Source organism: Myiozetetes cayanensis, unplaced genomic scaffold (genome assembly GCF_022539395.1).
Source record: "Myiozetetes cayanensis isolate MyiCay16 unplaced genomic scaffold, myiCay2020 scf27, whole genome shotgun sequence".
Lineage (NCBI taxonomy): Eukaryota > Metazoa > Chordata > Aves > Passeriformes > Tyrannidae > Myiozetetes > Myiozetetes cayanensis.
The window spans coordinates 6,039,803-6,065,175 of NW_026087488.1; the positions used below are offsets into that span (position 1 = coordinate 6,039,803).

At 47.7% G+C, this 25,373-nt stretch overlaps 2 protein-coding genes across 3 annotated transcripts in view; one reads left to right on the top strand and one right to left on the bottom strand.

Moving 5' to 3' along the window:
* Window positions 1-938: 938 nt before the first annotated feature.
* PEX12 (peroxisomal biogenesis factor 12) lies at window positions 939-4,486 on the bottom strand. Its single transcript, XM_050321878.1, has 3 exons — window positions 4,358-4,486; window positions 3,436-3,980; window positions 939-2,773 (listed from the first exon to the last, which is right to left on the bottom strand). Exons 1-3 carry the CDS (start codon window positions 4,481-4,483, stop codon window positions 2,374-2,376), a joined length of 1,071 nt encoding a protein of 356 aa, XP_050177835.1. The 5' UTR covers window positions 4,484-4,486; the 3' UTR covers window positions 939-2,373.
* A 117-nt stretch (window positions 4,487-4,603) lies between these two features.
* The window catches only part of AP2B1 (adaptor related protein complex 2 subunit beta 1), a 78,030-nt gene continuing 57,260 nt past the window's right edge, over window positions 4,604-25,373 (top strand). The window contains exons 1-5 of one of the 2 annotated variants that reach the window (XM_050321614.1): window positions 4,604-4,699; window positions 8,950-9,007; window positions 11,030-11,135; window positions 13,095-13,230; window positions 14,713-14,958. In XM_050321614.1, the coding sequence (XP_050177571.1) occupies window positions 8,971-9,007; window positions 11,030-11,135; window positions 13,095-13,230; window positions 14,713-14,958 (525 nt within the window). In that variant the 5' untranslated portion in view covers window positions 4,604-4,699; window positions 8,950-8,970. Of the gene's footprint in view, window positions 4,700-8,844; window positions 9,008-11,029; window positions 11,136-13,094; window positions 13,231-14,712; window positions 14,959-25,373 lie in introns of those variants that run through there. The other variant, XM_050321615.1, reaches the window with a different exon arrangement.

The following is a 25,373-nucleotide window of genomic DNA, read 5'->3' on the forward strand; positions in this document are numbered from 1 at the left end:
ACAACACTATTACAGTTAAAAAGCAGATAAATGGGAATTTTTCCAAAACCCTGATGGGTTTTGTCGTTTTGTTTTAGAACATTAAACCTGATAAATATGTATGTATTTGGCTACCAAGGACAGGTTTTGACAGAGTCAAATCCAAGCTGGCATCCTGCAGCCATCTGCAGGAACACATAAAATCCACCAGGTGACTGCTGAGTCTTGTCACCATTGTGGGCTCGATGCCCATTACTCAGTAAGGAGTAAAATTCCATTTAAAGAGCAATTTAACGTTCAACAGAGCAATCACAGCTGCTCAGAACTGTGAGGCTTAGACGTGGGTGTGCTGTGGAGGTCTTGGAGCTGCTGTGGAGTTGGCCAAAGCCAGGTTTGGCAGGGACAGGGTGCTGTGCAGGGGGGAGTGGAAGGCAGCCAGGGCCTGGCAGGCAGTGGGCATTCTGGGGAGAGGAAGAGATTAATCCTGGGAGGAGGAGGTGTAGAGGCCCTGTGGAGCAGTGTGGGATCAGGCAACTCTGTTGTGCTGTTTGGCCTTTAATGAATCCTTCTGGATTAGAGGGAGGATGAGGCAGAGCCTGCCCAAGAGCTCTGCAGTGCTGGCAGGTGAGTCAGCATTGGTCAGTCTTCTGTCCCAGGTCTGCCCAGCTTCTCCCTGAGCAGCAGATGGGTAATTTGGAAAGCATGGGAAGGACAAAAGGAAAATAAACCACTTGTGAAACTGAATCATCAGTCAAATGCTTCAGCCCTTATTTAAACGAGCAGTTGCACTGGAGTCACCAGGACATTAATACCCAGCCCAAGGCCAACCCTCTGGAAAGTGATCTGAAATCACAGATAATCTCACACCCTGATGGGATTGCTCTTCCAGTAAGATGTGTGTGCTCTTACTGGCTCTCTGAAGGAAGGGAGGTATCTTCATGAATCCTGTAACTACTGGAGAAAGGAGAAATGAGACAGTTTTTATTGTTATTCCATAGTGGCACAGGTAGAAGGGTCTGGAAGTTGTACAGAGATAATGAGACAAGTGTCAGGGACAAATCTCCTGTGTTACAATAGGTGTTTTCCAGAGCATCTTTGGGAGGATGCAAATTATTGTTATTTTCCCACGTTATTCAATAACCTTGCTATCTTGCTTACAGGTGAGGGAGGATATTGGAGATTTTTATCTTCTGAAGCAGAGCTAAAGTGGGGGGAAAATAAGATGCCTGGTTCAGTGGATTAAATGTCTGAAGATATCTCTTAATCTGGACAGAACTTGCACTTTGTGCAGAAGACTTTGCTCTTGTGTTCTGTAAGCACTGTCACTGTGATGTCTGGAGCACTGCTGCTCCCTAGAGTCGGGGAAAAAAACCTTCCAGCCTGAAAAATCAGGTGTCAAGCAGGAACCAGCCATGGCACACAGGTTTTCTTTGCTCCTGTGTTCAGTGAAAGGATGTTTTGCATTGATAAGAATGTGCTACGTGGCTGGGACTGCAATAATTGCAATGTAATAGTTAAAGATTCTCTGCTTACAAAATGCCAATCTTACATCCATTATCATCACATGAAAACATGAAAGCAGCTTTAGTCTGGTCTCTCTTATGTAAATAGAGCCCCCAGAGGAGCAAACTATTGGAACCAGAAAATAATTAAGTTAGGTTCTCAATCAAGAAGAATTTTGCTTTATAAAAGCAGATAATAACGAATGCAAAGACTTATATAACAAAAAGCAACCCATCATTTGGCAGCTTCTGTTTTAATCTGGTTTGTCATTTTCCTCCCTTGTGCAGAAAATGTAATTGTTCCTTGTTTGTACACAAGACCTCTTGTTCCTTTAACGAGTCAGAAGTCTTAATTTAGAACTACTGATGGCAATTAGGGGTGTGATGTTCTCAATTCAGGGGTGAGTAGCCTGAAAATGCAGGAGGCTGAAGGCTGAATGACCAGAGCAGAGGTTTAAGCCCATCTCCACCTCTCTGATGAGCCCCAGTGCCAGAGCTCGACCTGGGAAGCTGCTAAGGGAAGAGTAACTCTCCTAGAGAATTTCCCTACCTCTTTAATTCGCTGGCTCATGCCCTCAGGCAGGACTTTTACCAGTGCTGGTCTCTGATCCTCACATCTGCATTTTTCTTATCCAAATCAGTGTTCCTTCCCTTTCAGCTGGTCTTTGAAGGCATTTCTGTACTAGCTGACAGACTGGGGCTGCCTGGTCCCTCTGGAACTGCCACAGGATGTTGGATGTTATCAGCAAAGGGGAGAGCCTTGCCAGAACGCAGAGAGGCAGCAAATCTGATGTACCACCAAACTCAAAGGAGCTGCAGAGCTCACCGAGGAGCTGCAGCGGCCGGAATTCCTGGGATGTAAGAAGGCGTGATGGAGGCTCCCAGCAGCCTTTCAGCTCTCAGGGGAGTACAGTTTGACAAGGTGCTGCAGCTCTGTGGCATAGCCTGTGACAGGGCAGCGCTGGTGAGCCTTCACGTGGCTGTAGATGCAGCGGTAGCAGAACACGAAGCCGGACGTGGACAGGGCCGTGGCGTTCACGCGGATCTTGCGGCACAGAGGGCACACGGTCTTCAGTTTGGGCAGCAGAGCTGAGCTGGGCTCGTGGTCCAGGTGCACAGGAGGTGGAGGAGTTGGGAGGGCTGTCAGAGACTTGATGGTCTCCTGGTTCTCTGAGGAGTACCACCAGTCCAGGAACTGGAGGAAGAAGACGCTGACGGACAGCCCGGTGGAGAGGGAGAAGGCGATGCCACCCAGAGCTTTTCTCAGTGCCAGCTGCACTCGTGATGTAAAGCTGTGGCAGAGAGAAGAGTAGGGAGAGATGGTCATTACTGCACATTTATCCCTCTAGAAACCATGGCAAAATTACCTGGGGAGTCACAGCTTCCTACAGCTCCTTAATGCTGAGGAAGATGATCAACGTGTCCCACGTTTGTAGTGAGGCATCTGTTAGGATGTTTCTCTCAGATTCTTGGTATTTTAAGAAAGATCCAAAATCCTGTATTGTTCACAAGTCTGAATTAGGAAGGAGAGTTTGGATTGAGGGGACCTAGACCACAAAGCTCTTCACTCATGGCTGATCATTTTGCAGGATTATTAAGTGTGGTCATGACCAGCTGCTGCTCAGGAAAATCTAAGAACTAAGTTTCAATCCCTTTAGCAACGTTGCTGCAGTCTAATTCCCTCGTTGGAAAAGTGGAGGTGAAGACTGGACAGGATAAAGGCTGGCATGCCCAAAAAGACCCCCAAACCCTGCAATATCATTACCACAAGATTGTTAATCTAATCCCTGCTACTCGTTTCCTTACTTTCACTAAAAATACTCCCTTCTGGAGCACAGTTTGCCATTCTTCATCTTGAAGAATTTCTGGAGAACAAGGCCCTTTCACTTTGCAGCGTCACCTCTAAATTAACACACCCACAGAACCCCCTGGAGAGCAGCAGGTTCTGACATACCTGTGTGTCTCACTTGAGGTGGCTCCAGCCAATTTCTTCTCCAGGGCCTGGATGTCCTCAGCAGTCAGCCTGACCAGGCGGACCCCAGCCAGCCTCAGCAAGGGGGAATGATGCTGAGCTTTGCCCAGGATGTAGCACAGCTGCTGGATAAGAAACCAGCCCTCCCAGGTCATGTTTACAAAGGGGTAGGCAGCTAGAAAGGCTCTGTAGAAGCGCTTCCAGGATGATGATGGAGGGTGGATGGAGTACTCATCCTCCTCCCTCAGGCTGGACACCAGTTTCTCCAGCTTTCCTTTCAGGTAAGGAACAAGAACCAGCAGGAGCAGAGATTTCCAGTGCTGCCTCTTTGGCAGGCCAGCTGTGGCCAGGGCCTGCCGTGTGCCCTCTCCCATCGGGACCCTCTTCAGGCTATAGAAGTTCTCGGAGAAGGAGGCGCTGCACCTGGCCAGGTAGTGCTGCTGGAGCAGCAGATCCAGAAGGACGTAGATCTCATCAAACCAGCGCCAGAGGGAGCCGTACCGGGCGGGATTGGACTCGGCAAGCACCTGTTGTGAAAAGGGGGCACAGAACAGAAGGAATCACAGAATGGTTTGGGCTGGAAGGGTTCAAAGACCATCCCATCCTGTTCCACCCCCTGCCACAGGCAGGGACACCTTCCACTAGCCCAGGTTGCTCCAAGCCCCGTCCAACCTGGCCTTGGACACTTCCAGGGATGGGGCAGCCACAGCTTCTCTGGGCAACCTGTGCCAGGGCCTCCCCCCCCTCACAGGGAAGGAGCTGAAAGCGGAGTATCGTGTTAAAGTTTAAGTTACTCCAGCTCCACACGACGCCGCCGGCTCGGGAGGGTCACAACTGCCCCACTGCCCGTGAGCCAAGCCCGGCCCCGCTCCTGTGCCCTCCCCCGCGGCCCGGCCCGCCTCACCTTGACCAGGTGCTGCAGGGCGGGTTTCACGGCGGCCATCAGGCTGTCCTGGGCCACCGCCTCGAACACGGACGGCCTGTCCCCGCCGGCCGGGGCGGCCGTGAGGTGAGCGCCCACCTCCGCCATCGCCCCGCCGCGCCCGCCCGCCCGCCGGGGGGCGCCCCCGCGCCGCGCCCCGCACGGGCACCGCTCCGCCCCGCCCACCCGGAAGCGCGGGCGGCCTGCGCTCCGCCCGCTCTATGGTGGGGGGCGCGGCCGCTCTGGGCGGGGGAGGGTCTGATCTCGCTGCTCGCGAGTCCGCCCGGCCCCTCCGCTTCCGGTTCCGCCACCGCCCCCGCAGCGGTGAGTGCGGTCCGTGAGGGGGGCCGGGAACTGGGAGGGACTGGGATGGACTGGGAGGGGGCACGGGGTGGGGTGAGGGGCACTGAGAGGGGAGGACTGGGTTGGGTGGGGAGGGGATACTGGGAGGAGGCGAGGGGCACTGTTGGGGTACTGGGATAGGGTGGGGAGGGGCACTAGGGGAGTATTGGGGGATGCTGGGAGGGGATGCTGGGGAGGTGAGGGGCACTGGTGAGGCCCCAGTGGGGTGTTGGGAGGGGCAGTGGGAGGAATTGAGGCCACTGGTGGGGTAGTGGGAGGGCGGACTGGGGTAGGGTGGGGAGGGCTGTTGCTGGGGCAGTGGAATGGGGGACTGGGACAGGGTGGGGAGGGGCACTGGGGGACGCTGGCAGGTGACCCTGGGTGGAGGGGAGGGGCACTGGTGGAGTGTCGGGAGGGGGGACTGGAACAGGACGCGGAGGGTCGCTGGTGAGGCACTGGGAGGGGCTCTGCTGATCCTACTGGAAGAGGATGGGGGGGTCACTGGGAGGAATGGGCAGGTGGGTGCAGAGGGACTGGGAGGAGGCCCAGGCCTAGGGGGTGGGCTGGGATGGGGCTTGATGGGACTGGGGAAGGGAAGTGGGTGGGAATGAACTCAGCAAGCTACTGGGACACGGGTGGGGCCAGGCAGGGAGGAGGGCTGGGGTGCTGAGAGGGACTGGGCAGGCACTGCTGGGGCCGGGAATGCTGGGGAGGGGAGCTGGGATTGGTGGGGAATGCTCCTGCAAACTGTGGGATACTGGGGAGATCCGTGGAATGCTGCTGAGAGGGAAGGGCTGGTGGACAGGGGCTTGAGCGGGGTACTGGGGTGCCAGGGGGAGTGTGGGGGGTGCTGTCAGTCCTGCTGGAGGTGTGAGGGTGGCAGCAGAGCTGGGATGGGGGATTCAAGGAGTTGGGAGGTGGCAGGAGGCAACAGGGCATTTGAGAGTTGAGGGGGGGAGCACCAACGGGGGGGTTGTTTGGTCCTCAAGATGGAAACGAATTCCCTGCCCCAGCACAAGCTGCCAGGGCTGCAGTTTCTGGAGCCTCAGCACTGCTCTCCCTCTGCCATCCATGTTCCATTGTCCTGTTTGTCTTCCTGGTGTTCCAGTGGCTCTGGGCCACTCCTGGGCTGTCATGTGGCTCCTTGAGAGGCTTTTCAGGGAAAATGGGTGGCACCATTTAACACTGGAGTTAAATCAGGGATCCCTGTAGAGATTTGGGGGTGCAGTAGTGGATTGTTTCAATGCCAGGGAGCTTGGATTTATCCCAAGGCCTGAAACCTGCCTCCTCCCTGGTGACACCTGTGTGGAAGGAGTGGTGAGGAGCTGATCAGGCTGTTGTTGGAGCCACATGGGGGGTAAAGCAGGTGTTGGTCAGACACAGGATCCAGTTTTCTGTGTGGTTTTGGGCTGAGGAGGTTTATCCTACTGGTTGTGATAGTTCCTTAGTCCTTTCACTTAATCATGTCTTTGGTTCAGTCCGCATTTAAATGTCAATAAATAACATTAAGGATTGCTGGGGCTTTCTGGAGCAATTCCTCTATTTAATGTCTTCTTGTTTGCTGGGAGCCTTTTGCTGTCAGCTTTGAAAACCTCTTACCTGTTTCCACCTTAGCAAGGGCTGGACACAAACAATAGTGAGGACGGGGCAACCTGATGTGGATTTTCTTCTAAAATTACAAGGTTGCTCATGATGCTGTCATAATTTATCTTGGCTCCCTGCAGTTTAGGTTTGTGTACAGGAAGCTGGCATTTTCTGGAGGGATACAAACAGCAGTGTTTTAAATATCTGGGCTGTTTTGCTTTCATTTGCTGCAAACCATGCTGAGGTTGTTGGAGATGAGATAATGCTCAGTGCTGCTGGCAAGCTGTCTGTGAGCAATGTGCAAAGCAAGCCCTGACACACGTGAAGCAAAAAATGTGTGTGCTCAGGACAAAAAAAGGGCTTTATCCTGTGCTGCACTTGGAATAGGGTGGTTTGGTTGTTGACCTAAGTCAGCTCTTCTTTATGTCTCTCAAAGCAGGTTGTAAAGACATGGGCTGTGCTTGGCCCTGTCTGAGTGTTTCTAGGATTCTTCACGTCCCCAAGTATGTGATCTGAAGGGAGGAAAAACAGCAGAACATCCTGCTTTAGGGATTTAATCATCCCTGAAATTCAGCGAGGTCCCTCCCTCTGTGTGTGGGGCTTTATGCAACTGGGATGATGTTTATGGTGGTTTGGGTTTTTTTTTCTCCTCAGTTTGCTCTCTAATCTGCTGCTCTGGCCCCTGTTAAAGCTGTATTAGAGTAGCTCAGCTGGGAGATATGACCCTGGCAGACAAATCCACATATAATGCAAACAAAGAACATTGAGGCCACGTTCAATGCCTTTTCCATGGCACTGTGCCAGGTACTCTCAGGGAGAAAAACATTCAAGTCATCTTTTGAGCTGGGCTCAAGTGTGAAGGACTGGGCCACAGGAACATTGCAGCTGAACACAGGCTCTGGGTTTAATTACAAAACAGGCCCCACAGCTTTCAGGGGGGCTGTGATGTTTTCGCTGGAAAAATTTGCAGTGCTGTGGCTCACTTGTCCTTCCCAACCCAGCCTCTGTTTTGGAAGGAGGTTAAACCTCCTGGGCAGGAGGAATGAGCTTCCAGAGCTGTCTCCAGGTATAGTTTGCTCTCCAGCTTGGAGCAGAAAGGGAGAGAAACCAAACCCAGCAATTCTGCCTGATGAGGACGTGGCAGTAACCACAGGGCAGGCAGGAGCTCCAGGGAACTGGGAAGAGCAACAGGTTGTTCCTCATCCATTGTTGGGCAGTTGGACAAGATAATCCCAGCACTGCTGTGAAGGATGTGGGAATTGGGGCATTACCCCTCAGCTGCTGCTGGGAGTTCAGCTGCCAAGGTGTTAAACTGCTCCAGGTGGATGGGGGCAAAGGAATGGTGATGGTGTTGGGGTTGGTTAAGGGATGAGGAAGGAAAGTGTTAAGGAACACCCAGCTGGTTGCGCTGCTGGGCAGAGTCTTGGAGTTCAAAGCTGTGCTGGTCCTTTTGTTGCTGAGCCAGCAAGACCTGCAGGGTTTAGAGGCAAGAGAGGCAGCATTTAGGGAACAGATGACTTAGTGCTTTGCTGGCAGCGTTTAAGGTCATGGAAGGATGTGTAAGAGAAGGAGAATTGAGGAAAAAATAGAAAAAGGAGGTAAGAGATGGAAAAAAGCCCTTTTTTGAGGTGGTTTTAGGGTAACAGTTCCTAGCACTGATACAGCCTGTTTCATCAAGGGCAATAGAACTGCCCACTCCTCTGCTTGTTTTTCAGCCAGTACTTGAAAATTCTTTGAGTCATGTTTGTCACAGAGCTGGCATTTGTCAGAATAGGATGATGGATATCCACATATGTCTGGGCAATCCCTGCATTTTAAGGCATTAATAATTTAGTGGAGCAAGAGAAGTGCTGATGAGACCATTCTGGTGGCTCTGCTGAGCACTTTGCTGGCCCAACAGCATTTTTTGGTCCTGTCCACAAAACAAGCCAGTGCAGCACTGAAATAATAAGCTTGTGTGTGTGTCTCAGAGGTGGGGATGTTGGATCTTAGCAGAGAAAGATTTCGATTTCAAGCTTGAGAGATTGAAAAGTAATGGGTTTTCTTTCCAAAAGAAAAAAAAAGAAAACAAACCCACAACTGCTTTGCATCTTCTGGGAACAAAAGAAGGGAAAGAAATGAAAGGCCTGGAGGTGGGTGTTGCAAGTGGGGTTAATTGTGCCTTCCATCAAGATGCAGCACAGGGAAATATCGTTAGGGGGAGATGACAGCTTCCTTTGTCTGAAACGTGGACTTCTCGCTGCCAGGCGAGATAATAAATGTGCTTTTTCTTGGAAAATGGGATTGTGTACCCGGGCAAAGGCAGAGCTGCAGAACACACCAGGACCTGCCGATTATAAGGAGTTAAAAAAACCGCCTTTTCCCTTCTGAGACTGGGAATTTGGAGAGCTTTCCCAGCCCATCCACCTCGGGCTGTTGTGTTTTCCCCAGCACTGTTCATCTGAGCCCTTTAAATCGCTGGGTTTGCCAAGTAGTGCCAGCAGCAGGTGCGGGATGAAGATTGGGAAACGCGTGCCTGTGGATGTAAAAGCGTTTGCTTCTCCCCCTCCCGACCGTCCTCCCTGCGAGTTCCTGCCTCCCAAACCGGGTGTTGCCACCAAACAGCCCTGGGAGCTGACTTGTTCTTTTTTTGTCACTGCCATTCTCAGGAGTTTTGAGGAGCTGGAGCCATGGCGGACGCCAAGTACTTCACGACCAATAAAAAAGGTTGGTGTTTAGCTGGTGCAGTGGATTGGAGGTGGTGGGTGGCTATTTTTACACAGCTTTTTTAACTGCATGCAGGAGGACTTGTGCTTTTCTGGTAGCTCTGTCCCTGTTTCTCTTCTTAATCATCCAGGGAGAAACTTCCAAAGTAGGTCACATGGTGACAAAAGACAAAACTGGTGGATTGTACGGTTTTGTGGTGCACAAAACGACCCAAATTGCTGCTTTTTTAAGGATCAGAGAGAAAAATATGGGGGGGTTGAGTGCAGATCTGGTCAGAGACAAAGTTTTAGCTATGGGCTAACAAGTTCCAAACTGAGGATGGTTGGTTCTGTTGGGCATCACAGGATTAAATTGATTGAGAGGCATTTAATATTTTGGGTATTGGGGTGTTCTACATCAGGTAAAGATAATGGCTTTTCCTACTGCCATTCCCTCCAAAGCTGCACTGCTCTGTTTGACTTTCCTGTGACTTTACTGCAGGTGTGGTGGTCACCTCACCTTCAGGACAAACCTCTGCCCTTAAAAATGGGAAGCCTGGAAAACATCTTTGAGGACACTTTGAGGAGGCTTGTTCTGCTGGGACTGTCCCAGGCAGATTTTATTTTCTAACCTGTTCTTAAACAAAATGCTGTCTCTGAGTGCAGTTTAAGCCTGATGTTGCTCATCCTTCTCCAGTAGATATGGAGAATGGTTTGCATTAACCTCTGCTTTTCAGAATGTCTGGGTGCTTCTGGGCAATGCTTGCCAGGGAAAAACCTGCACTGTTGATCTATTTATGTGTCATTAAGCTTCAAGAATGAGCTCATAAATAAAGCTAATGCAGTTGACATCTTTCTAAGGGGCACCTGTCTGTAAGTTCAGTCCTAAAGGCAGGTTTTTTTGGGATGGCTGCAGGAAGTCAGCCTGCATAGTCTGGGCTCTGGTGAGCTCTGCTGCTGGCTCAGCCCTGCTCCAGGGCATGAGCTGTGGGTGAGTAATGCCAGTGTCTCTCCCTCGGGCAGGAGGAGTGACGAGTGGTCCCTCTACTGCATCCTGCAGAACAGCAACTGCTCTTCTCCTCTGAAGTGCCTGGTAGCCCTTTGTGTCAGGCTCTTCAGCAATTACTGCTGCTGCTCTGACAAAGTGGCATTGGTGTGTAGGAATTGAAAGTTGGGGCTAGAGTGTGTTTTTTTCAGAAATATTTTGATATTTGTAATGTGTCCCCAGCCTGTGGCTTCCACTGGGAATAGTGCTGGCTGTCCTTCCTGGGGAAAGCTGGCTGTCAGCTGGGAGCATTGTCCGTCTCACAGCACTTACTCTGTCTGGAACAGGCCTGATAAACAGTCTCTTGCACATGCTGCTTTATTTTATAAACTTGTTTTGCCAATTTGGTGACCCAGACTGAACTGACTTCCCATGCAGTAATCTCAGGAAGAATTAGTGCTGTGGAAAGGGCTGCTTTGGCAACCTTGGAATCCAGACAAGCTGTGTTACATGCAGCTTTTGTTAGGAGTAACTCTGCCTTTCTAGCTTTAAAGGAATTTATTCCACTGGACTAAATAAATGCTTTCCTGTTTCAGCCACAGCATTTGGGCTCCACTCCAGTTTTCCCAGGAAGCAGGCGATGATGAGCAAAAGTTAAAAAGTCTGGGCAAAATTCCTAGCTTAGATTTTTTTTTTTCCTTGCAGGCACGAATCTGGCATCTCCAAATATCTTTTCATCCGGGTTATATAATAGTTGCCTCTGAGTAACAGACACCACAGGGATGTGATTTGGTGTTCTGGAAGTGGGAGAGCTGCAACGTGCAGGTTCTTGTTAACAGCTTTTCCCTCAGCAAGGTGTAGCCTGTATCATTCCCTGGAGTGTTGCAGCTTTGCTTCTCCCTGAACCACATTGTCCATAAGGTCTGACAGCTTCCATGTGCTGCTGTACCAGTTTTATGGGGAAAACAGGCTGGGAAAGTAAAAATTCACTCTTGGAACATCCCTGTAGTGAGACCTTTTCTTCTCCTAAGAGGCTCAATTTGTTTTGTCTTCTGCCAGGAGAGATTTTTGAGCTGAAGGCTGAACTCAATAATGAGAAGAAAGAGAAGAGGAAAGAAGCTGTAAAGAAGGTTATTGCAGCCATGACTGTGGGGAAGGATGTCAGGTAAAGGCAACTTGTATCTCTTGGCAGCTCTGGTTGGCCTGGGACTCAGTTGGGTGTAGTTGATACACATGTCCATGGAAGATCTCCGAGTTGGCATCTTGGTGAGGCTGGATGTGTCCTTGCCTGTGCTGTGCCTGTCACAGATTTCTCAAGCTCCTTCCTGTTACTGAGAGCAAAACAAACAACTGTTTTCTCTGCTGGTTTAGCCCAGTTCCAATAGCCCTTTTTGTTTAAACCCATCCAGAATTCAACCAATTTGTATGTTCGCTTTAAGCGATGTTTTCTCCCTGCTTGCTATCCTGGCTTTCACTGTTACAAAGGTAATTCCACTTGTTTTTCTCAGCCTTACTTATCACAGCATGGATTTGAGCTGCATTTTAAACCGAGGGATTTTTAAATTGAACCTGTGTCTCAAAGGGCACCAGCATTTACCTTCTGCAGCGCTATCCCCAGCGCATTTTTCTGTCGTTGAGACAACCAGAAAAACCTGCTTGAGTGAGTGCTCCCTCCAGCTTCTCCTGTTACTGGAGCCTACCAGAAAGTCCCAGCAGTCCTGGATTGGTGGCAGCGTGGTCTGTTGCCACGGAAATCGGGATAAGGTTGCAAATTTAGCATCGTGACTTCATCGTAGGACGAAGGAACATGTAAACTGACAGGAAAAAAAACCTAATCTTTTTTGCCAACAGCGCTTACCCTTCACCTTTAGATCCCTACAGCTTACCTGGGAGCTGCAGAGATCCTTGTGTAACATCCTTGTGTTCTTCTGCAGTGCTGTTTACAGATTGCTGCTTGACATTTGAGTGAAACCCAGCTTGTCAGTGTTTAAGCTCCTAGAATTCACTAGCCTGAAATCTGGCAGGTTCTTTGGAAGTGTCCTGCATGACCAAAGCATTTTTAAGCAACGTTTTTTTCTCCTGTGGGTTCATCCCCAGGCCTGGCATGGTGGAATTTTCTCGTTTGGTGAACTCCCCATTTAAAGCACATTTAGGAAATTGCATTAGTTTTCACCTCTTCCAGAGCTGACCTATGTCAAAGCCCTAGAAGAGATTAAATGATTATTATAAAAGCCATTGCAAACTGTTTTGGGAAGGAAGGTGACCTTTTGTTAGACAGCAGGGTGCTTAAAGTGGAACTCCAGTGTTTCTGGCTTCCTTGATATTGTTACTATCAATTTTGCCTACCATGAATTCTGGAGGGCTGGAAGGCTCTGCAGAGAGATCTGGACAGGTTGGTGGTTGGGCTGAGGCCATTGTATGAGGCTCAGTGATATGAGGTCCTGCACTTGGGTCACAACAACCCCATGGAAACACTCCAGGCTTGGGGCAGAGCAGCTGGAAAGCTGGAAAAGTACCTGGGGGTGCTGTTTGACAGTGACTGAGCATGAGCCCAGGGTGTGCCCAGGTAGCCAAGAAGGCCAATGGCACTTGGCCTGTATCAAAAATAGTGTGGCCAGACAGGGCCAGGATCATTCCCTGTGCTGGGCACTGGTGAGGCACCTCAAATTCTGTGTCCAGTTTTGGGCCCCTCACAACAAGAAAGACACTGAGGGGCTGGAGCATGTCCAGGGATGGGCAACAGAGCTGGAGAAGGGTCTGGAGCACCAGGAGCAGCTGGAGAAAGCGAGGCTCAGGGGAGATCTTCTTGCTCTCTCCAACTCCCTGACAGGAGGTTGTGGTAAGCTGGGGGTGAGTCTGTTCTCCCAGGTAACAAATAATAGGACAAGAGGAAACAGCCTCAAGTTGTTCCAGGAAGGTTTATATTGAATTTTAATAACCTACCCTGGGCAGTGGTGAGTCACCATCCTTGGAAGAGATTTAAAAATCATGTAGATTTGGCACCTGGGGACATGTAGGTTTGGCAGTGCTGGGTTAACAGCTGAACTTGATCATCTTAAAGATCTTTTCTAACTTAAGCAATTGTATGATTGTATTTTTGCTTATTCCTGTGTTGTCTATCCAGCTCACTCTTTCCTGATGTTGTGAACTGCATGCAGACTGACAACCTGGAGCTGAAGAAGCTGGTCTACCTGTACCTGATGAACTATGCCAAAAGTCAGCCAGACATGGCCATCATGGCTGTCAACAGCTTTGTGAAGGTAACCTGCTCCCAGGGCTCACCAGGAAATGGCCCAGCACAGTGGCTGTCAGCACCTCTCCTTTGTCCATTAGCCTCTGGGAGCTCTTATCTCTGCTTTTGGTCTCAGCCTCATGCTCAGTCCAGTCGTTCTGGCTCCTTTCTGTCACTTGCTGCTGTTATTGCAGAGGTGACTTAAGCACCCCTGTGAGTGGTTGTGAGAGAGCCTGTTCCAGCTGTGTGGAAAACCTCTATCTGTGGTGAAACCAAAAGACAGTTCACTGCAAAAATAACAGCCTGATTGCTGTGTTGCCTTTAGTTCTGTCCTCAAGTTGCCTCTCCTTATGGAGGAAATGTTATTTCACGTAGTGCAAGATAAACCCCAGTGCTTAGAAGAAGTTTGAAACTCCTTGTGGAGTGTTATAAAATCTGAGGTACTGGGGATTGGCATCGAGTTTCAATTTTGTGTCGTGGTTCTTGAGGCAGAAGGAGGTGAAAGCGGGCTGAGAGCAGGTCAGTTCTGCTCAGAGAAGGGTGTCCCTGTCTTCCTGTCTAGACAGAATATTCATGTCTGTCTTTCAGTGTAATTCTGTTAGAATGGGCTAACAAACAAAATGATATTTTCCATCTTCATGCTTTTCCCTGCAAGGAGATTTCTGGTGTCCCTTTTGGCAAGTTGAGGGACAAGAGTTTGTAAAGAGCAAGTGTTGACACTGGTCTGCACTAACTCAGCACTTCACACCCCGTTCACAGTTCCAGGTGTGGAATGCACTGGCAGGAGGCATCACTTCTCTTGTGATGCTTTAAAAGTGTTTTATCAGCTGTAGGAAATTCAAACAGGGAAAGGTAAATGGACCTTATGCTTTTGTAGGTCGTTCTGCAGCCATCCTTTTGTAGGCTGATTTCTAGAGGAGCTCAGAGATGTGGATGGTTTGGATGTATGGAAAATTCTGTAGGCTTGAAGTGCAGTGTTCCTGCCTGCTTTTACTTTTTTTCTCTTCACAAAAGCACCTCTAGAGCAGCCTTTGCTTAGTGCTTCTTATGTTACAAACTTAAGGGATGCACAGACCTTGATGGCTGTTGCACTGTTTAGTCGTTGACTTTTCCCATTATATCTCTTGCTTTTTTAAGCCAGTAAGGCTAGAAATCAGTGTATTTTTTTGTCTGAGGGTTGCCTGTGATTTTGGGTGGTGAGAGCTGCCTGGCTGGCTTAGCTGTAGCTGATGGATCATATTGAAAGAAGCTTTGCCTGGGAGAACAAAGAGACACCAAGACCACATTTTTACAGGCTATCACAGCCTGAAAACATCCTGAGAGAGCGCAAAATGTTTCTGTGAACCAGCGAGTGCTACCTTTTAACCCCACTCTGAAATAATTGCCTGATTTTTAGCTTGTAATCAGAGAGAATGCTTTTTAAGCAGGAACAGCCTGACTCTGGCTGCAGGGAAGGCATCCCTGGGTGGTGGTGCAGATTTGTTTACTGGGTATTCTCTCCCCTTTGCAGGACTGTGAGGACCCAAACCCTCTGATCCGCGCCCTGGCCGTCCGCACCATGGGCTGCATCAGGGTGGATAAAATCACGGAGTACCTGTGCGAGCCCCTCCGCAAGTGTCTGAAGGATGAGGACCCCTATGTCAGGAAGACTGCAGCTGTCTGTGTGGCAAAGCTGCACGACATCAATGCCCAGATGGTGGAGGACCAAGGATTTCTGGATTCTCTGCGTGACCTGATTGCAGACTCCAATCCCATGGTAAGGTATTGCCAGCGCTTTGCTCGAGGGTGTAAATGGGCAGGTGATCAGAAATGTGAAGGGTCTTCAATTGCAACTGCTGCACTGTGATGAATAGTTTGGTTAGAGAGCAGTTGTTGCCTCAGAAAACAGGAAATACCTTCTGTTGTTAGATCTCTTTGGGCTTTTTGCCTGTTTTGCCTGTCTTGAGTGCTGTAGCAAAAGTAACTTCCTGGTCAGGTGAGTCAGAGCAGCAAGAAATATTTGATGCTGCTTCCTCAGTGACAGTTTGTAGTTACTGCTTTCCTGCAGGCTTTGGCTCTTCTTGGAATAAGAGGCTGGATGAATTCATTCACTAATGCAGATAAATCCACTGGCTTGTAATGAGTGGAGAAAATCAATGCTAATGTTTTTAATAAAGTTAAATGAGTCGTCAGAGCAGAGGTGGAGATCATGACCAAGAATTTCACAGGAGTAAATTACCTACTAAATCAGCATTTAATCATGGTTGATGAAGGGTCCATTTCCAAGCCAGGCATGTTCTGCTATTATTTTGTAACTAAAAGGTGGTGGCCAATGGATTGAAGTGTCCCGCTTCATAATCCTTTTATTTAATATTGTTTACTGTTACCTACTGGAATCCAGTGAGCACATCCATATCTATCATCCTAACTCCTAGCAGGGAAGAAGACTTCTGCAGCTCAGTTTAACTCGAATTTGAGGATGTGACCACTACTTTTTAGCTCTTTTACAGCACAGATCTGATTTGACTCTGCTTAAGGACATAATTGCACATTATTAGGGCTCATCAAACAGCTCTTTCCATGGTGCGTGAATCAAACCATATAAAGCAAATTGCTTTTGTTGCTGTCTTGGGCAGGTTAGATAAACCAAGTGCAGGTGGTGAGGTGCCATCCCCTTTAGGAGGAGAGTGAAGGCTGCTGATTGCTTTTTATAAGACTTTCTAGAGACAGTAAAACTAGAAATGTCTTACTTTCACAGGCACCAGTCTGAGCAGAGATGTCTGTCAGGAGACACCTATAGCCTCTGATATCCAGCTCTTTTACAAGCTGTTCTTTTTATCTGCCTCCCTGATTTTTTTTCTTGTGCCAGGTTTCTGTATGAATATTGATGACTCCTTGAAGATGCTCTCTCTGCCGAGGCAACTTTGAGGCACACAGAGAAACACCTGCTGGTTTAATTCCATGTGGGAGGGTGTGCCTTGCAGCCTCTGAAAGAACTTCCTTGGGTTGCTTTAGTTCCACTTGAATGCTGGCCCTGGCATTCACCAGCTCACAGGCAGCAATGGAATGTGCTGTGGGAAGGGATAGAACCTCCTCTTCTCCTAGCCTGGGTTCCACCTCTGATTTTCTTCTGGTCACAGCCACATGGATGTGAGTTGAAGAGCTCAGGCTGAGAAGATGTGGTACTTCAGAAGAAATTAATAAGGGTCTTTTTGCCCTTTCTGCTTGTTGATCTCGATGGAACTCACTGGTTTGGTAAATGGAGGGAGGAGAGCACCGATATGTATTTAAAAAGTGCATTAACTTAAATACTGACTTAAATGAACGGAGAGAAGTGGAAAAATACCAAAGGGCAATGCGTGCTCCATTTGCTAAATAAACCTCCAGGAGTAGCACAGGGAATCCTAACAAAACATCAGTACAACTAATGAGCTCCTTGGTGGTAATGAGGGTGGGCTGGGGCAGCAGAACCTTTGCAGCTGCTGGAGCTGTGCAGGATCACAGTTACCTGCCTCGTGTTGCACTCACCTTGCTCTTCCCCAGACTGAGGATTCACAGCAGGACAGTGCAGTTTGGAGGAGTGAGAGTGATGGAGAGGCCTGTGGGGTGTGGCTTTGAGAGGATCCTGTAGCTGGTGTTCTCTGTACTGGTTTCCCAGGTTTCGCTGTGGATGGAGCATTGTATTTTTGCTTCTTAAGGGTGCATGGGGAGAGGTTTTATCAAAGGTTTGAGGCTCTGATAGCTGCTGATTTAATACAATATTAAATCTGGTTACAATTTTAGTTGAAAAAGACATTCCTTCTAGTTAAGTTTATTCCTTTTGTCCCCTTTGAAATTCATGCCTTTGTGGCACAGTGATTCTGTCAAAAGAACAGAACTATCTACCTCCAATTAAGGAGGTAGATATTCAAACCTTCCTAGTCAAACCATCCATCTCATTGCTGCTTTCTCCATGTGAAACTCCAGCGGGGTTCCAGATGACCAGGAGTTGTATTTCCCAGATAAATTATATTTGTGTGCAAGTTGATATTTGTTAAGCTATTTTCATTTGATCAGATGGAATGCAGCCCTGCCTGGTAGCTGTAGTGGCTATCAAAAGAAAGATTGCTGGAAAAATGGTACAGAGGGATCAATCCTTATGGCCTATTCCTCTGTAAATGGTGCATCTCAATCATTGGAACCTGTTATCTATGCTCATTCATTTTTATATTATTAATGTTTCTCCTCTTTTGATGGCTTGTGGAAATGGGCAACATTAGACACTTAATGAGGCACAATTTTTTAGATGGGAAATCCACACTTGTTCTCTCTTCTGAGAAATGAGGATGTTGAGCAGGAGCTAAAAAAGGCTGCAGCTGAAAAATAGTCTCTGAGAAGGGTTTTATTATGGTTTTGTAATTGGTTACCTCTAGGACATGAGCAAGCACTAAGCATTCTAGCTGGGTGCTTGGTAAAGTAACATCTCCATCTGTGGCTTGCTAATTGCCTTATAATTATGCAGAGATCAGGGTGCACATTTCTGTTGGCTCAGATCACCTTCGTCCTAATGATGTCTGACCAAGTTGGGAGGTGACCTTGTCAGGAACATTTTGTTGTTTTGGGGTGGGTTTTTTCCATAATTTTTTGACTGCTGGCATGATTCTGTGTTAATAAGGTAGCAGATTGGGGATGTTCAGGGCACTGAAGTCCTGTGGAGGTGCTGTAGGTCCACAGGCAAGGTGTTTTCCCCCTTTATCTGGGCTTTCTGTTGTCAGGATGTGGCCTTAGTTCACATTCAGTGATCTTCTGAACAGCTGCACTGTTGCAGCCTTCCAGGTGAGCTGGCTGTAGCTGAGACTAAAGGCCTGACACCTCACTCTGGTAGTTCAGTAACCATTTCTGAAAAATCTCTGTGTAGCTCTGCAGCTTCTGCTCAACAAATTAATTCCAACCTCTAATTGCGTATATATTGATGTGGATATGTAGGGCAAGGTACCAGCTGGGCTGGTGACTTATGACGTGTCAGCAGTCACTGGACATGCATTGCCTTGTGCAGGCATTGGGCCAATAACCCCTGCAAGGGCACAGTTCAGTTGCACTGCAGAAGTCTGATTGTGGCAGGAGTCTTTAATCTCGTTTTACAGGTGGGTCTGAAGTGCTCGTGGCTGCCTTTTGTCACCTGGGACCCTGCCAAAGAGGATCCTTCCCCAGAGGGAGCCCTCACTCCTTCCCAGGGCTGTGTCAAGGCAAACCCTTCTCTTTTTTTGCTGTGCATTTGCTTGCAAGAAAAACAAAAGCAGGTCTGGAGGAACGTAACGCTGGGGCCTGGCTGCTTTGGGCTGCTGGACTTGCTCAGTCCTCAGCGCCTTTCTCACTGGTCACTTGGGCATAGTGTGACTCAGAAACCACTGGATGGCTCCCATAATCCAAGTATTCCAACCAAAATGCAATTACAAAATGACATCCCGGGGTTTTTGTGTACTCCAGGTCGCTGCAGAACACTGTTCACACCCAGCAGCAGCAGCATATAATAGATGGGTGAGAGAAGTAGGTTTGTTACACGCCTAATGATGACCAGAGACTCTCTGAAATCTTGGAAAACCCTTTTTTTGTTTGTTTGTTTTTCCTGATTCTGTCTTGGTCTGACATTTTTGAACGAGACACAATGACTGCTCGTGGCTGGAAGTGCTGAGCCCAGGTGAGGGAGAGCAGACCACGAGATGGCAGCAGCTTAAAGCAGAACCAAAGCTGGATGCCCTTAGACACCTCATTTTGTAACTAGTTCCCTCCTGGCTTCTATCCCTGCACTTGGTTTTCTTCAAGAATGTAAATATTAGCAGACAAACATAAGAAGAAATCCATCTTAAACCTTACTAGTCTTCTAATATTTGCGTGGAACAACCTTTCTGTCCAAATATTTTCAATCCTTGACCTTCTAAGGTAACTCTTAACCCATGGAATAGTTTTCTTATCAGTCTGTCTGTTATCCACATGGCTTAAGTTGATGTCACCTTCTCCCTTTTATTTTCTAGGTGCTGTTCAGTGTTTAACTCCTTCCTGTAGCATTTCTCCTTCCTTACATTGTGCTTTGTCACTTTGATGTGCTGGATCAGGGCTTTCTCAGGTGTGGATGTTCTGCTCCTGTGTTTTTGTGGGCTGTACAGACGTAGCACTTCTGTGCTGTCCAACACAATGTGGTGTTTTACACCATCCACACATCACAGTTTATTGGGATTCACTCTTGTGAATCAATGTGGAGTAAACTGAGATCACATAAGTAAATGCCCCAGGTGTGTGGGCAATGATTAAACTCTGTTGTGCCTTTTGCCTTTAGCATTAACCACTCTAGGAAGGGAATCTGTTGGGATCGGACAACTGGAGGTGCTGAGTTCCCACAGCTCACAGATGAGACTGAAAACCTGTTGCTAGAAATCACAGTAAATCACAGTGCTCTCTTGTCTCTCCTGCTCTGCCTGCAAGTGATGATGGGTTCCTTCTCTGCCAGAACTTCAGAGTGTGTGTGGGGGCTTTCTGCATGCTCCTCTGGAGGAAGGAGGTCTTCCTTTTGTTCCTTTTCCTCCTAGCTGGCAAACTGTCTGTCTTTGTGAGACGGTGTCCTGAGGAATAAGCCAGTTTAGAAACAGAAGCAGCTTTTGTCTCCTGGGCTGTCCTCCTCTGAATGCTCTGCAGGAATTTTAATCCCTCTCTGTGTAATAAAGCTGGGAAACTGGTGATCCTCTGAGTCCCAAAAGGGCTCTGTGGGAGGAATCAGGGATGTGGGAATTCTCTCATACAACAGGGAGTGGAACATCACCTTCTCCACGAGCACAGGAGAGCACTTGTTCCTCGTGGGGACTCTCACAGCCGTGTGTTTTCCCTGTGCAGCTGATGCTTTATGAAGTGGGAGGAGTGAACCACCTCTGCTGGGTGAGTTCATGATTCCTGCTCATGAAGGTTGAAAGCACTTGAAAATTCACATCCCAGTATGGAGCTGAATATCACTGTGGGCTCTCTCATCAGCCTGGGGCTGCTCCAGGATGCTCTGTCTGTCCCGCTGGATCAAAAATGTCCCTCCTCTTTTCAGCATGGGTGTTGCAGATGCAGGGTGGATCTTGAAGTCCCCCAACCATGTCTCTGTTGGTCCTGTGTGTGGTTTGGGTTTTTAATCTGTTTGTGTTGCAAGTGGAGATAATATTTCCTTCTGGGACACTCTTGATGGCATTTTCAGGCGGAATTTCTTTTACCCATTGATGGATATGTTGCAGTGAGTGAGCCCATTGCTTAGGGCTGTTGAAAAGTGGTGGCAGCACTTTGGAGCTCTTTAATGGATATTTCTGCTGTTTACAGGAGAGAGAGCAACACTTTTTGCAAAGTAAGCAGCCAGCCAGCAGCAGTAAATTGGGAAGGAAATAGAGAGAGATAATGGAGGAGCCTGTGTAAACAGTGGCTTCATTAATGTGTGAGAGTGGGAGACTGCCAGGAGAGAGCAGAAACTTGAACTGGGGGAGAAGGGAGAGCTGATGTCTGTAGTTGGTGGCACAACTTCTGGTTACCTACTCTGACCCTGCTTGCTCTGCTGATGAAACCCAGTTTTGGCTTTGGAATGAACTCCTCCAGCAGCTCCTCCAGAGGAAGGCTGGAATCTGACTTCCCAAATAGCTGTTTTTTTTCTCCAGGTTATCATCCTGAACAGGTCTGAGGGAATTTCAAGCCTGCATGTGGGACTTGAATCTTTGTTTGTTTGTTTTTGGTCGGGTTGTGGAGGAGGGATGTGGACCTTGTGCATCTTCCATGGGAGCTGTGCTCTTCCCTGTGTTCTCAATACTAGCAGAGATGCAAGGAGTTTATAGGATAATGCATGAATTTCCATGGCTCCACAGAGTCTATCTTCCCAGACCCCTCATTTAGAAAGCTTAATTGACAAATCCATCCATCAGAGACCTGTCTCTGTCCAATTACAACCACCAGTATGTGCCTAATTTCCGAAGCATTTGTCTTGCCGAATAGATGACTCCAGGATCTCTCACATCAATCAGCGTGCTGGGAATTTTGTTGACATGTGTCTACATGTCACATTTTCAATCGGAACAGGCACTTCTAGCTATTGACAAGCACCATTCGTCAGAAAACGCCGTGGCTGTGATGTTTTGTAACTCTACACCCCCCTTTTCAGGGCTCTGTAAGGGTTTTGTTGATGATTAGCTGGTGGTTTTCTCCTCGGTTGCAGCTTGGATTGTTTGCCACTGGATGGTGCCAGCGAGAACCTCTGCAAGGGAAATGGTAAAGGGCCTTACACAAAAGAAAAAAAAAAAAAAGGCAAAGGAAACCTTCCTGGTGTGTGATAGCTGCCTGATCCAGGCTGGGATCACACCATGCTGCTTTCTGGAAGAGGGATAGGGATTTGCAGACCCTCTGTGTCTTCCTGTAGACTTGAGTTTCCTGCACTGTGGGCTCAGCTGTGCCAAGGAGAAACCCTTCGTGATGGAGCCATCCCTGAACAGCTTCTTGCCCACCTACCACAAGAGTTTCAGCAGTTGGGGGAAGCGTGTTTTCCTGTCTTGCAGCTAACACATCCTGATTTTGCAAGGATGTGAGAGCAGGAGTGGTGTTCCAGTCTGCCACAAAGTGCCATTTTTCTGCAGGAAGGTGCAAAAACCAGTCAGGGCAAGCACGCCGTGGGAAGGATAACACTTAACTTCCCTTTGGTTTCCACCTCCATAAAAATTCATCCCACTTGCAAAGAGCAAGCCAGGAGGTCTTCCCCACCCAGGCAGTTTTTGGGATGTGATCAGGAACTGGGGATGTGTTAGTCTCCCAGGGCTTTAATTTATATCTATACATATTACATGAATTAGCAGTGTGAGGTTCCTATAGGCTCCCTGACTTACCTGATTGAACCATTTTATAAAGTCACAGAATCCCAGAATGATTTGGGTTGGAAGGGACCTTAAATTCATTCAGTCTCACCCCCTGCCATGGGCAGGGACACCTTCCACTGGTCCAGCTTGCTCCAAACCCTGTCCAGCCTGGCCTTGGACACTTCCAGGGATGGGGCAGCCACAGCTTCTCTGGGCAGCCTGTGCCAGGGCCTCCCCACCCTCACAGGGAAGAATTCCCTCTGTAAATATAATTATAAAATTACTTTTAAAAAGTAATTTTAATTGTTCATGGGTCGTTTCTAGGGAAGCAAAGTAAAGGGGGCTGGTAGATAAAATAATATGAACAGAAGTAGGAGTCATACAATCTGGAAAGAGCTTGTCTGTGTTACTACTCATTAGGGAGCTTTTGGGCACATAACTTGGTCTGATGGCCATGAAAACGAGTGGCCCTGTGAAATACCCACCCTGAATATCCCATCTGGGAGCCTGTGCTTTATGGCATGTGAACTCAGAGTGCTCTTCAGAATGTCAGCACCTCTCCATTCCCAAAAACATCCATGTGGTGCCTGGCTCCCTGGAGGATGGGAGGAGAATGCTGCCTTTCCTCAGCATCTCTTCAGAGCCCCTCAATTTTTCCTCCTCTTCTTCGTTTTCCTCCTCATTTTAATGGCATGGTGAGCCAGAGGTTCCTGTTTTAAGCAGCAGAACATTGTATTTCATTAACTCCATTACACACTTGGTTTAATTTCCAATTAGCCTGGGATGGGAGGAAGATAATCTGATTGCTCCGACTGGTTGGCGTTCTGGATGTGCCGAGCTTCCCTCCGTCCCCCCACCCCCTGCAAAGCTTTTCCGTGTGGGTTGACAGGCAGACACTCAGGTTTTCACCCACCCCCTTTCCTCCCTGTTAATGTATTTTATACCATTTGCTCTGAGCGAAAGGTTTGAGCTGCCAGAAGGAATAACTGGCAGATCAGTGTTCCTACCTCTGCAGCTTTCCGTGAGGTCGGATCTGGTCTCTCCGGCTGCGGAGGGAGTTTGTCTGTAGGTGGATTTAAAAATGTTGGGTTCTTGTGAAAGCTGTAATGTGGTTCTAAGTGCAGGGTTGGTTTTTTTGTGGGTTTTTTTTTTTTTTTTAATAAGAGCCTGGGAGATTTTTAGCTATCCTCATCCCAGTGATGCTTCTCCAAGAGTCTAAATTTATTGGGAAATTCCAGCCAAAAGCAGGTTTATTGTCATTGGGCTCGTCTGTGCTCCAAAGGGATGTTGCTGTGGCTGCATTTGAATAATGTTGAAATGTAGCCAGAATGAACTGATTTACATCAGCAAGCCAGGAGCCTGTTGTTATTAATAATTATTATTAATTCTTCAATCTGCTTTGCATTTTTATTTTTCAGGTGATTTTTAGGTGAGTCCTCATTGGCTGGTAGCTCTTAGCCTCAAGGTGGTATCCTTAATTGTGAGTCAAATGAGGCATTTTGCTGTGGAGTTAACTTAGAAGTTTAAGCTCTTAAAAGCTTTTCCTGTTCATTAGTTGTTTAGGCTCACATATCTGTGGCTACTGGCGTGACCACAGTTTTTTCATTAATCTTGAGGACTAAAGACTATGATAAATGTTAGTTTCTTGTCCTTTTAGTTTCCTCCTCCTAATCTGTAGAGTAAATTATACAACTCCTGGTTGGTTTCTCATCAAAATCAACTTGGTGCATGTTTTGAAAAGCAGAGAATACTTAGTTTTCTACAAAAAACTTAGGGCTTCTTTTTTGTCAGCCTATGAAGCTTGTCCAGTTCCATGGAGAACTTTGTCCTGTACCACCTGTAAAGCTTTTAGCTTTGCTTTTATATGTCCCCCCAGCAAGTCCATCACTGCAGTTCATTTGTTGTGTCTCTGTGTTCCTGCCTCCCCACGAAGCCCATTGGCAGTGCCAAGGACGAGGTGAGCGTGTGTACTTGAGCCAGTGTTTGTGTTGGACAGGGTCCTGAAATCTGTTTTCGTTTCAACTGTGCTGTGGCTGTGTAAAAAGCCTTGGAGATGCTCGTTATTTCTGTTGGCATACCATAACATATCAATGTGTTTGGTGCAAATTGCCAGCAAGTCCTTTTTTTTTTTTAATCCACGTTGCTTAAAGTTTGAAGACATTCCCCAACTTTTCCTTCCCTTATCCCGTTTTGTTTCGTTTATCTTCTGGTCACTGAGTTGACAGCAGCACTGTTTTGCTGAGGTAGGAGGTGAGGGCCAGCTTTAATTGTGGACTGTGGATTGCAGATCCCAGCTCCTCTGGCAGAGCTGAACTGCCACCAGATGTTTCACAGCCCCTTCCAGCCCTTTTTTAATAACACCCAAGGACATGACAGCCCGTGCTCCTAAGTGCATCTTGCCATCTGACGCTCTCTCTCATGGATGCTTTTAATGGATATCTGGGTGGATTGTCATGTGATGTCCCATCCTCAGCTTTGATTTGGACACTTGCATTTATGCTGGCATGTTAATTCCTAAAAAAAACAACCAAAAAAGACCTCATTCACAGTTGGGTGTCCAGGTTGGAGCTGCTGTGCACCAGAGCCATGGGAACAGCATTCCTGTGCATCCTTTGCCCCTGGAAAACACAGGGATAGACTGCATGGACTCTGCAGGGCAAGAAACATAAACACAGCTGCTTTGACTGGTACTTGCCCCAGGGCTTAGGATATCCTAGACATGTTCAAAAACATCTGGATACGGCACTATGGGGACATGATTTAGTGGTGGACTTGGCAGTGCTGGTTAAGGGTTGGACTCAATGATCTTGGAGGTCGTCTCCAACATTAACAGGTCTGTGATTCTGTATTAATTACTAATTTATCAATTACTGCAACAAAAGTAGTGCCTGGCAGTGTGAGTGCATTTGCCAGAGCTCAGCCCTGTTCCTTAGTGTGACTGACAGGTCCCTTTCTGAAAATTTTTTGTGACTTCAAAATTATTTTCTGTAGTAGTATCGTTTTATAAGTACTTTTTTGTAAGAATTTTGAACTCTTTCAGTTGCTTTTATGATTTGTCTTCACTTTTGAACTTCCAAAATGCACTGGAATCAATACAGTCTTTTACTTCACTTTTATGCTGTGTCACATTAACCATTCATGAATTAGGCAAATTAAATAATAAGAAGAATAAGCAGCATATCTTAATAAATTACTAATTAAAACAGTACAAGAAGACAGCAGTTCTGATTACTAATGATTTTGGTGACAGAAGGCTCATTCAGCTAATGAAATTCATAAAATCTTGGATCAAAATCCTATCTCTGACCTCTAGGTGTGAAATGCAAAACAATCATCATTACTGTGCTTGTGCAAT

Excerpts from the sequence above, each read along its gene's own strand:
- PEX12 (XM_050321878.1), bottom strand. The coding sequence starts at position 4,483 with ATGGCGGAGGTGGGCGCTCACCTCACGGCCGCCCCGGCCGGCGGGGAC. Across the intron at positions 3,981-4,357 it reads CCCTGCAGCACCTGGTCAAG|GTGCTTGCCGAGTCCAATCC; the intron begins GTGAGGCGGGCC and ends TTTTCACAACAG. Across the intron at positions 2,774-3,435 it reads ACCTCAAGTGAGACACACAG|CTTTACATCACGAGTGCAGC; the intron begins GTATGTCAGAAC and ends TCTCTGCCACAG.